General features: G+C 41.2%; 1 protein-coding gene across 10 annotated transcripts in view; it reads right to left on the minus strand.

Annotated features, from left to right (window-relative positions):
* The window catches only part of FHIT (fragile histidine triad diadenosine triphosphatase), a 553,468-nt gene that overhangs the window by 76,190 nt on the left and 465,204 nt on the right, over positions 1-12,074 (minus strand). For 8 of the 10 annotated variants that reach the window (XM_069027656.1, XM_069027655.1, XM_069027657.1 and 5 more), the window contains one exon: positions 8,664-8,732. In XM_069027656.1, the coding sequence (XP_068883757.1) occupies positions 8,664-8,732 (69 nt within the window). Of the gene's footprint in view, positions 1-267; positions 622-7,720; positions 8,250-8,663; positions 8,733-12,074 lie in introns of those variants that run through there. The other 2 variants (XM_069027664.1, XM_069027665.1) reach the window with 2 other exon arrangements.

Raw genomic sequence — 12,074 nt, forward strand, 5'->3', positions numbered from 1 at the left:
CCTGGGGAGCTAATCTCAATTACTGCTCCCAATCATGCTTCAGCTGAAGAGAACCCTGCATAGAGCCCTTGCTGTACGTGACCTGGCAGTTGTGTGCATTTGCCCCTTCAAAGACACTCATGTAATGAATGAGAATAGACTTTTTCCTTACAAAAAGAAAGAAAAAAGTGATTATTCAAGGAAAAAAGAAATTCTGGAAAAGGCCTTTCATTAAAACTCTGTTTATTGCAGTATCTTCCACTTCCACAGAGATTACAATCCCTAGAAGCAAGATACCAGTACACAGAAGTAATTTACGTAGGCAAAACGGAGACACAAATGTTTAGTTGGATTTCCTTATATGTTTACCACAAACTTATGATAAATTTTTGCAATTAAATGCAAGAAGGGATTCTTGGCAGCCTTGTACACAATGCTGCAGCTATCCAGGCAAAGTGGGACAAAGGCTGCCTTACTCCCCTGTTTCTCTGTTTTTTTTGGAGTACCTGCATTTGGATAGCTACAATTAGGCTGTAAGTCAGTCAAGCGGGATTTTGAAGCTTTGTTTTCCTTGGAGCAGCAAATGCCACTGTTCGATGTGGGCACCAGTTGTCACTTTCTCCAATTTGCAGGATGCAAAAGCTGAAATGGGAAAAATGCTGCACTGTGCTACTTGAAACCCTTTCAGGGGCTCCCTGCAGTGCAGGGAGGCACAGGCAGCCAAAAGAAGTCATAAGCACACTTTGCTAACTGCTACTCTTAGTTGTCAGAAAGATAAAAGTTTCCTGCACATGCAAAATAGCAGCATGAGCTGTTTTTGAAAATAGATAATACATTTCTGGTAATTAATTGAATTCTGGAGATGTGTCATTTTTGCCCCCCAAGGAAATGCTGTTCGCTCCTCTCTTCTGAGCATCCTGTATGTTTTAAAACACACACTTAATTCCACAGAGAATACTCCATCAGGGATATCTGTATGTTAAAACTCTCTGAGGAGACATCACCCAGTGTGCAGTCACAGCTCTTTACTCCCCCAGCCCCGACAGGTACCCGTGGTTCAACGCTGGGCATTTGGTCACTGTGGTCTGCTCGTGGCACTGCTGGACCCCAGCTGCCCCTACGGCACCACAGAAACATTGAGCAGTGCTACAAATGCTGTCTAATAAATTTGAGGGCTGGAGAACAGTAGGAGAGAGGGGAGCAGATTCTCACATCATCAGGAGGGAAATAGGCTTTTAAAAAGCCAGTTGTGTCTGTGCACAACAATGAAGCTTTATGTCTATATAAACTGACAAGTCAAATTGTCCTCCTGGGCCCAATTCTCAACATCAGTGCCATTTGATGGCGATCGTTGCCTCCTGCCTCTGCAGCCGAATGCCTCTGTCTGCCAGCAAGGGCAGGCAAGATGATTAAAATAAGCATTAACAGAATGGTTTGGTGATTAGCTTCTCCCTCTCTCTCTTTTTTTTTTTTTCTCTTCGCTTTCTCTTTTGTTTTACATATAGTTTGGGTACGCCAAAGATTGCTAAAGCCTTTTCTTCATTAGCAGTGTACTTAACAAGTGCAAATTTAAAGTATTCATTTTCTTAAGGCCAAGGATTAAAGCAATTAAGGAAAACTGCTGCAACCTAGCACCAGTCAATCCGTAACATGGAAAAGAAACAATGGTGCTTAACGTATTTAAATAAAACCAAATTGTGCACAATTATGCTAACACTCTTTTAAAACTAAATTCTCGCTCTGCTGCAATGTTTTATTAAAATTTCCTTTCTGCAACTGAAATGACACTTTTTTGCTCCTTCCCCCCCCCCCCCCCCCCCCCCCCGATGGCAACAGGTCTGTGGTCACTTTGCATTGCTTTCCTGGCAAAACCATCGCAACAAAAGGTAACATCCACTCTCATTCTGTCCTCATTTTACCATCAGCTTCTCTTCTCGTATGGGCTTAATCCCTTGCCAGGTCTGCACTGGATTTCAGTGTGATTTAGTTTGTGCTTACCAACTACCTGCTCCAATATCCTGAACCTTAAAGAGAACACAGGGGAACATTTCATTTGAAGTTTAGGGCAGTGTTTTAATATGGCAAGGAAAAACCTCTCTTTAGAAAATGGCAACTCCCTGATAGGTTTGTTTGCTTTCCATATCATCAATTCCAAAAAGCTGAGTACCTAGGATACTAATGGGGCATGTTCTCTCCACCAGCATGAATTTAACTTACACTGCCTCAAAGGACAAGCAGAGTTCTGAAGACAGTTTTACCTCAGGACTGGGAATACACAGGAAGCATCTGAGCAAGTCCAAGCACTGACAGCGTGAACAGGCCTCAGAGACCGTGTTCTCTTTAATCCTCTTATCAGCAAGTTGTCCTTGGTTGGAGGCTCTTTGTCTCGAAGTCACTTGCCAATGAAGTACCAACAAGGACACAAAAGAGCAAATACTCCATGAGCTAAACACAATAAACATCCTGCACAAGGAGCCAAGAGATCCTTTGCAATGGTCACAAAAATTTGCATCTACTATATTATAGATGAAATGTAAGTGATTCCTGGAAGCCAATATCTTTTAACCTGGAAGGAAAATGATTGCAAAAACCCTGAGGCAGGAAAGGGTAAGAAGCATCAAGAGCAGTGATGGAATGCAGAGAGGCAGCCAGAGTAGAGGGCAGTGAGGCTTCTCAATGGTATGTAAAATGTACATTGCCTTCCATACAAAGCCTAGGTGCAAAAGGCATGTGTGTGATCATGAGGGATGGCTGCCTTAATGAGAAACCTTCAACAACTTCTAATTGGTTTCTGTAGCTGAGCTGTTTCCATTTCTCTGGATCCTACGGAAGATATCACAACGAATGAAATGGCTCTTAATCAGATCTGATTATGATATCCTGCTACCTTAAAGTAAGTGCAGCAACACAGCATTGAGGAAGGTCTCAGAGATTTCAGATGTCAAATTAAGAAATACCTCACATGGTTGGAAAGGGCAGAAAATACCACAAACAGTGGGGGTTTCATCTAGAGAAATAAACGTGACTATAGGATGTCTCCCAGTATTGCTACTGGGCCTTACTGACAAATTTATCAGTTTTGCCTTATGTAGGTTGAGGACATGGAATAAGCTGACATGGCATGCCAGCATTATCCAGGGGGTTTCCAATCCTAATCAGACAAAATATTATGGTCCAGAAAATAAATCATGCTGTTTAACACAAAAAGGAAATTCATTTGATGGGAAAAAAACTTTGTTTCAGATTAACCAAAAATGATATTTTGTCCATCCAGCTACAACATCAGAACCATAATTACTGGCACAGTTCTAGCTTCTACTGCAATACTCTCAGCTGGAAATATTCACACATAGTTCATCTGCCCTGCCCTGCTGGAGTCGCTAAAATATCACAAGACTCAGGAAGCAACTGGGAAAGGCTCATACTCCTTGCCTAGGAGAACCTCCTCTGCTGCTTGCAGTCAGAAAAAGCAACATCGGCAGGACCAGGGTAAAATCCAGAGCCTACTGGGAAGAATGTATTTGCTGCTGCATCAGAAGATTGGGAAACTTGTACCTGGGAAAACCAGAGCTTTGAAAAACACCCCACAAAACTACTTAGATTCTGTGCTGCTTCTGTCCTTTTCTATGGGTTTAACCATGCAAGGTGCAGCAAGAGCAGGGTCTGGCCCCAAGGGAGTTCAGATGCAGCAGACTGATCTCCCAGCAGGCTACAATATGTTCCCAGAAGGTACAATATCATTCCGAGGCCAAGGAACAGCCTATTAGCTCTGCATGCCATTAATTTTCATGAATAGTTCAATCTGATGCTCACAGGAGCTGTTGGGCATCTTTCCATTTTGTCTCACAGGACCTGGATGAGGGTTTATTTATCTTTTTACTTCATACCTTACCTTTAAGCCTAAGCAGTTCAGTGCAGCTGTGCAGGTTTCCAGCGCTCTGCCAGGCTCAGTGCCCAGCAGCAGGCAGGACACTGTCTGCAGGTTGGAGTGATGGCATGTCACAGTCAAAGCCATTCAGGAGAATTAAACTTCAGGCTTGTTTGACTAAACTTCTGAATTCACCACAGTTCCCCTGTTTTGCCAGACTGAAGAAACAGCCCAGCAGGTTCTTGACTCATATGCCAAAATGCCTCCTTCATCCTCCCTGGAACTGGAAATGATTACTAATAGGTATTCTTGCTGAAATAATTCAACATAATGTGCTGAATGAGATCACTAAGTCAAAGTATCTTTTCCTAAGTGACTCTCTCGCTGCTTGCCTGAATGCCAGAGGGGAAGGAGGATAGCATGAAGCGAATTCTTTTGCTGGCTTTTTACAAAAATCTCATAAATTACTGAAGAACTCACACTAGGAAGTTTCACTCAGGTTCATTACTACAGATCCATGATGCAGGTCTGGCAGGCAGAGGAGGATGGAGACATAGGGGTTTGGGTTAAGTCCTCTCTTTCACTCTTTCCCCTTTTCCAGTGCTCTCCAGTCTAGGCTGGAAACTGAAGACAGGCAGTGAAACGAGGTGGGCATGAGAGCAAGGCTGGTGAGGGGCTGGGCACTCTTTGCCCTGCGTGCACAGCCCTGGATGTGCATCACTGTGGCAGCTGCATCTGTTACAGGAAGCTTCAAGCACCAAGTGAAACCCAGAATTTGGGGAGGAACAGGGGTATGCACCACAAAACACACCTCAGCATGCCAGGGTTGCTCAGTTTCATTGAGAGGCCAGGCTGCCCTTACCCATCTGAGTCTGTCAGCCTCAAAATTAACTTATTGAGGTCAGCACTCATAACAGGAGTGTGGAGTTGTGATTGAGTCTTCCTTTCTGAGAAAGCCCCATAGTCTCTGGCCCAGCACAGCTATTACCTGCCAACCTAAAGGATGATGAATGTTATTTATATTGCAGTAATGGCTAACCACTCAGTGGAGACCAGGGACAGGCTGTGCTATGGACTTTTCAAGCACCCACTGAATGAGGGCTGTCCACAGATGCCTGGAAGTGCTGAGACTTTTCAGGATAATGTTCTTGAATGTCTTGTACACGATGACCTCCAACAACTGCAGTACTTGCGCTGACTGCAACAACACAGGGGGCTGTTCTACAGTAAAGATGTTTGTTCATACCAAATTCTTATCAGTCACTGTGACATGCCCTTGTCATAGCAAAGAACTCATCTACTTCAAAGCAAGCAACTACTTGATAAGAGTCTTTTAAGTTCCTTGATTAATAAATGTGAAATATAATCTCTTTCAAACCAAACAGAAAACACAGAGGTATAAAATGTTATTCTAATGGAAAGTTTTCCTAATATTTAGCTGCCATTGTTCTGCTGTCCAAGAAATAAAGTGAATCAATGAATAAGAACTACTCAAGATGAAGATGAGAAAAGTAATTTACCAATAGTAGAAGATGAAGAGCCTGATCCTATAAAAAGCCCTGTAAGACCAATTTAACTGTGGCATGTACACACTTGCAGGATTGGGCTTCAAATAATTGCAGAGAAATGTAAGAACTGATAAACTATAGCTTTAGCTTTCCGCTACAGTGAGTCCAGAGAGTGGATAGCTAACACTTCCCAGGAAATACTGTTCCAAGAAATAGTCCTGCAAAGATGCAGAGAAAATACATCTAAAACATTAAATGCAGATGGTTTTTTTACTATTAACGACTCTCTTTGTATCTTAGAAAAATCACACAGTGACTTCTTTCATATGCACTGAGGTACTAAAACCTAAAATACTAAGTGACACATTCTACCAAGAAATGCCTTAGAGAGGGTGCTGTGAAATAAGTGTCAGCCCCTCTTTCATCCCTTCTACAATTAACTTTCCACTTCTACAGTTCTAAAAATATATCCGGAAATCAGCAGACCTTTGTGTCCATCAGATACCTGAATAAAATACAAAGAAATACCTTCCCTTTAATTATACTTTTTATACTTAAAAGTTGCTTTAGACAGGGCTGTGTCAGAGCTTCATAGCCAAAAGCCTGAAGATCTCAGAGCCCAGTAAACAGACTAAGCAGGGAACAACCTGATAGGCTTTCTTCTGCCTTTTCCATCAGATGAGTGGTCACTGTAAAACCGAATGGGAGAAATTAAGCACACAGTAAGAGACTGGAAGTACTTTCTGGCTGTCCCAACTTTAGAAGTCTCCTAAGAGGACTGATGTCTCAGCATCTGGGCATTCCTTTCACTGTCAGACACTAAGAGCAGTGGGATTTATCAGCAATCTGCTGAGCATATACAGATGACAACTGCAGAGCTTGGAGAGCTCAAAGGCATTTACAGAAAAGGGGTTTGCAAAAGACACGTCGAGCCAGAGCTGAGACCCTGAGTCTGTGAAAATTGCTTCCAATTGCTGTTAAACCTTTAGCCGTGGTAGTTAAACCAGGCACTGCAATATGCACAATTTATCCTGGGTGTGCTTTACAGTTGCACAGACTGTTTGAGGGAGGCTGATCAACCTCCATGTCACGTTTTACAAGGAAAAGCCTGTTGGGATGATTTTGGAAGGTGGTCTTTGCTGCCTAAACTACAACTCCATCCATCACTCAAATACATGGAAATGAAGTGTCGTTTATGAAGAGGTTTTGGATTTTTAAAGCACAAATTTCATGAAAAATAGATTTAAAGCTCTCTCCAGCACCCACATCTCACCTAATGGTACTTTATCCCCTGTAGACTTCCAGCATGTTGCCCTACCATGATCTACATATCTTCCTAAATCTTTTAAAGTATCTTCTTGTCAAAAGGATATGACTTGTTGACATCACACAGAGATGCATTATATCAAAACGTTTTTGCTGTACTGACACAAGCTCCAAATTATTTCCAAAGTCAGCTGTATTTTCAATAATTTGTCCCTTTTTCATTTTTCAAAATAGCTTTATTCGCTTATGATAGCAAATTGCTTAAGTCCCTCCATCCTCAATCCAGACAGTGATAGAACTCTGCACCAAACTTTTTATAGCAGCAAATGTGTTTTTGATTCCCTGGCATCCTAAAAAAAATTAAATCTATCTTCAACTACAGTCTGTACAAAAGTGTGTTAGCTCTGTGGTGTTCAAGAATAGCTAGTTAGACTCTGAGGCTATGCATTCTTCTGCTAAAAGATACATTATCACAACTATGTCTAAATATTTATGCTTCCTGTTTGCTAAAAGCAACACCTACAATTGCTATAATTGAAAATGACAAAATAAAAAAAAACGTTTTTCACCAATTTGCCACCCTTTTGCATTTAACAACACTAAATATATAGTCTAGTTCATTATAGTTTTGCCTGTTTCTGTTTAGCTATAACAAGGGAGAAATAAATGTGTTAAAAAAGAAGCAAATGGAATTGTAAATATGACAGAAATGGAAATAGATTTTATGGTTTGATGCAGCATCTGAAATCCCTTAACACATGTGAAAATGAAAAGAACATAGAACCATACAATCATTTAGGTGGAAAACACCTGTAAGATCACTGAATCCAATCATTAACACAGCATTGCCAAGCCCATCACTAACCCCTGTCCCATCTACATATCTTTTAAATACCTCCCGGAATGGGGACTCCACCACTTCCCTGAACAGCCTTTTCCAATGCCTGACAACTCTTTTGGTGTTAACTTTTGACTCATTCAACTGCTTTTAACCACCACACCAGCAAAGATTGCCATCATTTATTTCCATTGGATCTCCTTGCTCAGCAGTCTCATTAAGGTTTTACTTGTATTAGTGGGGTTTTCAGGCACTACACTTCATCTAAATTGTCAGTAATACATTTTATTCACCATTTTTGCATATTTAAGTAATTGTAACTTTAAAATACACTATCATTTTTTTTTGTAAGTGGGGACTTGTCATCATGTAGATATCACAAAGGAAAAAATACAAAAGCAGAAAATGTCATGATGCCTCTTTCAAGCAGATGGTATTGCTGTAGCACTGAACAAGTTTATATTAATTACTTTCAGAAAGAGAAGGAGATGTCATATTTCAGATAGAGGATTCTACCAAACACACTAAGAACAAGTCGCAAATTTAACAATAGTGAGATTTTTTCATAGAATCATTGTGACAGCTGTCAAACTGGGGAAAACTTTTTTGTTAATTCCAGTATAATTGTTCATTTAAACAAAAGCCAGTGATTCAGTCACACAGAACAGCTCACGAGCCGAGCTCTGCCGCACAATCTGCACACATGCAGATATTCCATCTCTATGCACAGTCGCTCTTTAATTTCCATCTTTGGGGCTACAATGTGATTTGTCCAGAGCTAAGCAGAGCCCTACAAAAATCAGGCCAGAAGGCAATTTGTGGTTGAGTTGTAACAGGCTGCCTGTGTTTTCTCTGGTTGGAAGGGGGAGGTTTGGCACCCCAGGTGAGCAGCCAGCATAGGACACCCTCCCTCCATGCCAGGCTGACCATGTGGTCACGCTTTTTCCTGTGCCCTCAAACTAAGAGAACACAACTATCAGTAGAGATACACCCTGGGTGCAGAGACAGACCAAAGTAGCTCCCTCAGAGAGGGAGCTCACAAGGAAATCCCAGTATAGATCTTGGTGCTATCACAGGATCTTTGCAAGCAATAAAAATGCAGAAATTCCATTGACTACCTCCACCCATGGGAGGGCCTGGATCATTAAGGTGATTTACTAACAGCAAAACCAACTCTGAAGAAGAAATGGAGTGCAACTCTTACCTCCTCATAGACATCATCATTCCTGCTGAAGTCTCCAGCCCTCCTTGGAAGCACATGGACATGAACATGCTGGAAACGTGAAACAAAATAATGGTGATTATCAAGATCATGACTTTCTTTTCTGAACTGTCACAAGTAACCGTGCACAGGCTCCCACAGCATTATTTTCAGAGGAAAATACATTAACCTGTTCCATAACTGTATCTCAACTCTTAGGAGAATATAAAAGATGAAAAACATGAGAGAGCAGCCCTGGTGTATTATACGAGCTTCAGAGTGAAATGCTTGGAAGTTTAGGGGCTCTGTGGAATTATTCATAGTTGTCAGTCAGAGACATATTTAGCCACAGCTTTGAAATAATGATGTCCCTTGGAGCTGAGTGTTGTGTCTCAGGAATAGACGGGAATAAGAAGGTGCTGGAGACGGGATGCGGTGGAGAGCTCGTGGGGCAGCCCGGGCTCAGGGCTTACTGTCTGGGGACAGAGGAGCTGCTGCCACACCACGGACAGCACGTGGGTAGAAAGGCTGACAGAAGAGGACAATGCTTCTCACAAGGTTAAAAAGACTAATGTTTCCTTTCCTCCCCGGAGTCTGTGGCCCAAACACAACAAGCTGAAGCCCCCAGGGGTACAAGACTCATGCTGGGGACACACCTGCAGGGACAGAGTTTCAGGTGGCCCAAAACCTTTGAGGCACAAGGATTATGAGCCCAGTTTGGCAGAGCCTGAAGTGTAAGTGTCCCTCTCCTGGCACAGGGCCATTGCCCATGGGGTAGAAGAGCTGAGGACTGAGCTGCACAGGCAGCTTTGGATTTCCCAGCTAGGGAAGGAGGTGAATGGTGATGTATTTTTGTCGAAAGCAATGATGTGATCTGGGGAAAACAAACAAAACTATGGGCAAGAACACAAATATATGACTTGGCACCTTGATGCTGTGTTATTACTATTACCATTATTTTTTTCTGACACTCTCTTCATACCATAAAGGGAGGGTAATTCAAGATCCTCAAGACCCAAACTCTACTGGGAAAAGTACTTCTCTGCAGTAAATTCAGCTACTAACAACATTGCAAAGCATTCTTTTGTCTTTTTCCCTTTGTCTTTCACTCTTGAGTAAAGAAAAACAACTGAGAATCATTCTTCAGGGAAAAAAACCCCCAATGCTTCTATGAGGAGAGGCAGGAAATAATCTGAGTGACAGATCACATTTATGCATCTTCAGATCTTTTTAGATGGTGCCTAAATCCTTAAAAGACTGCATCAGAAACAGCACCAAATGGTTTGCATAGAAATTAGGCAGCTTGCACCTGATTCAATTTGATGAGATAAAAATCAGCTGAAACTCCTGCACCTCATTGGAATATTCTCAAAACATGGCGTAAGTCTATAATGAAAGTTTTCTTAGGGTATTTGTAAGAAAATTCAAACACACCTATATTGTGTTAGCTTCTATCCATAAAAACGTCTGCTCAGTGAATAAAATGAAAACACAAGGATGTTTCAGTTAATGAAATATTCTGAATACCACACTATTATTTTTTCTCAGCTTTACCCTAGAGAAACCGAATATGTGATTTCTTATTCTTATCATTATCCACAGCTTTCAGTGTATTCAGACTAGAGATGAGGGTGAATCTTGAGGGTCAAAAACTGTGTTTTTGAGTAATATATCAGTGATAGTGTTCTGATAGTGTATTATACTAATATATCATAAGAGCAAAAGTGCTCCTGTGATGTATTAGTGCAATGTATCATCTGAACATCACTGCTCGTATGATGTATTGCTCAAAACCACAAAGCAACTTTAAAGATGGTCTTCAGTAGCCCTAGGCCTGAAATTTCACTTTTGGACAGACTTTCAAGAAAAATAGAAGTGTAGATTAAAGTTTGCAGGGGTACTGTAAAATTTCACTACTGTCTCACCCCTGTGGTTCTCATTAGATTTTAAATTTATTCATCAGAATAGAGTCAATTCATCTGCCAGTCAGTTTCTTTCTCTTCTGCTACAAGGAGTGATAGTTTTGCTACAAGTATCAATTTGCAGGAATTTCTCTTGGCGATATATATAAAATCTAATATCAGCTATCAACAACCGTATTGCCCAGAAGTTTAGCCACTTTTAAGAGTAATTTTTATCTCTGGTGCACAGTGTTCCAGGACACACACAGGAGAAGATCTGTATACCCGTGACAGACGATTTGGAATATCAGAAAGCACTCAGGGATGTAGTCCAAAGCTCAGTGCAGAGATGCTGCACTGCAGATGCACAGACCAGCACAGCAGGTAATGAATGAGCCTAACGTGATCATCTACCCAAAATGCGCTCTTATGATCAGTGTGACAAAAAAAAAGAAAAAAAAGTGTTTATGACAGCATATGGGCCACTTGGCATCAGTGGGGACGTTCTCAGGGGTTAGTCACCTTTACTACACAAATTAATATTCCCAAGGCTTGAGGTAACAGCAATCAATTTAAGAGAGAGTAATTTTTTCCAGCCATCCTTTTTTTTTTAATTCTGTGTAGGGAAAATAAATAAATATCTGGATTCTCCCCACTGTTTGTATAACAGAGACAAACAGGATCAGCAACAGTGTCTCACATATTTTCCTGCTTTTCAGTTTTACCAAGAAATACAAGCAGCACAGAGCCGTGGCTACCACATAGTCAGAAACACTGAACAGGGAGATTTCACACATTCTCTAATCTGCCTTTCAGCTTCTGGCCTTCTCAACTCAGAGTGGCTGATATTTTGATTCATTAGCAGATCTTTAATTGATCATTTCTACTCCTCAGTACTGTTTGTTACTGCTAAGGCCTCAATCCACCAAGGCACTTAAGCACCAGCTCAATTTCCAACCTGTGAATTGGTTCAGTGGGAATATTCACATCCCGGATGTTTTGTTTATGTCTCAGTGTTTTGCATCCACTGCTGGCTACAGGGAGGTCTCCCTAAATGGCAGTAGCAAAAATAACTTCAAGGTGCCCACAAATTAAAATTGCTTCCTTCCATTTGTTTTCCATGCAAAACAAAAACCTGCACATCCAAAAAAACCATTTGCAATTGACTGAAATATGTCAGATGCAAACAAAACATTGGGATGCTTTTTTTTTTTTAAGGAAACAAACAGATTTAGGCAAATCTTCCATCAAAACACTGCTTGAACAGAAAACATCTAAAATTTTATCAAAATTGTCAAAATAAAGCATTTCAATTTTTTTTCCCCAGCTATTGTGGGGGTCCTCATGCCTGGTGGGTGGCACACAGCCCCATCACATTCCAGTGGGCTGTATTCAATCCCTGTTGATGGTATTTCATTTTTTTGTAAAAAATTGCTTTCCCCTCATTTTGCATTATTTCGATTAATAAGCGAGGAAAGCAACACACAACAGCCAAGACATTTACATTAATGGA

The sequence above is a fragment of the Aphelocoma coerulescens genome, chromosome 12, assembly GCF_041296385.1.
Source record: "Aphelocoma coerulescens isolate FSJ_1873_10779 chromosome 12, UR_Acoe_1.0, whole genome shotgun sequence".
Taxonomy (NCBI): Eukaryota; Metazoa; Chordata; class Aves; order Passeriformes; family Corvidae; genus Aphelocoma; species Aphelocoma coerulescens.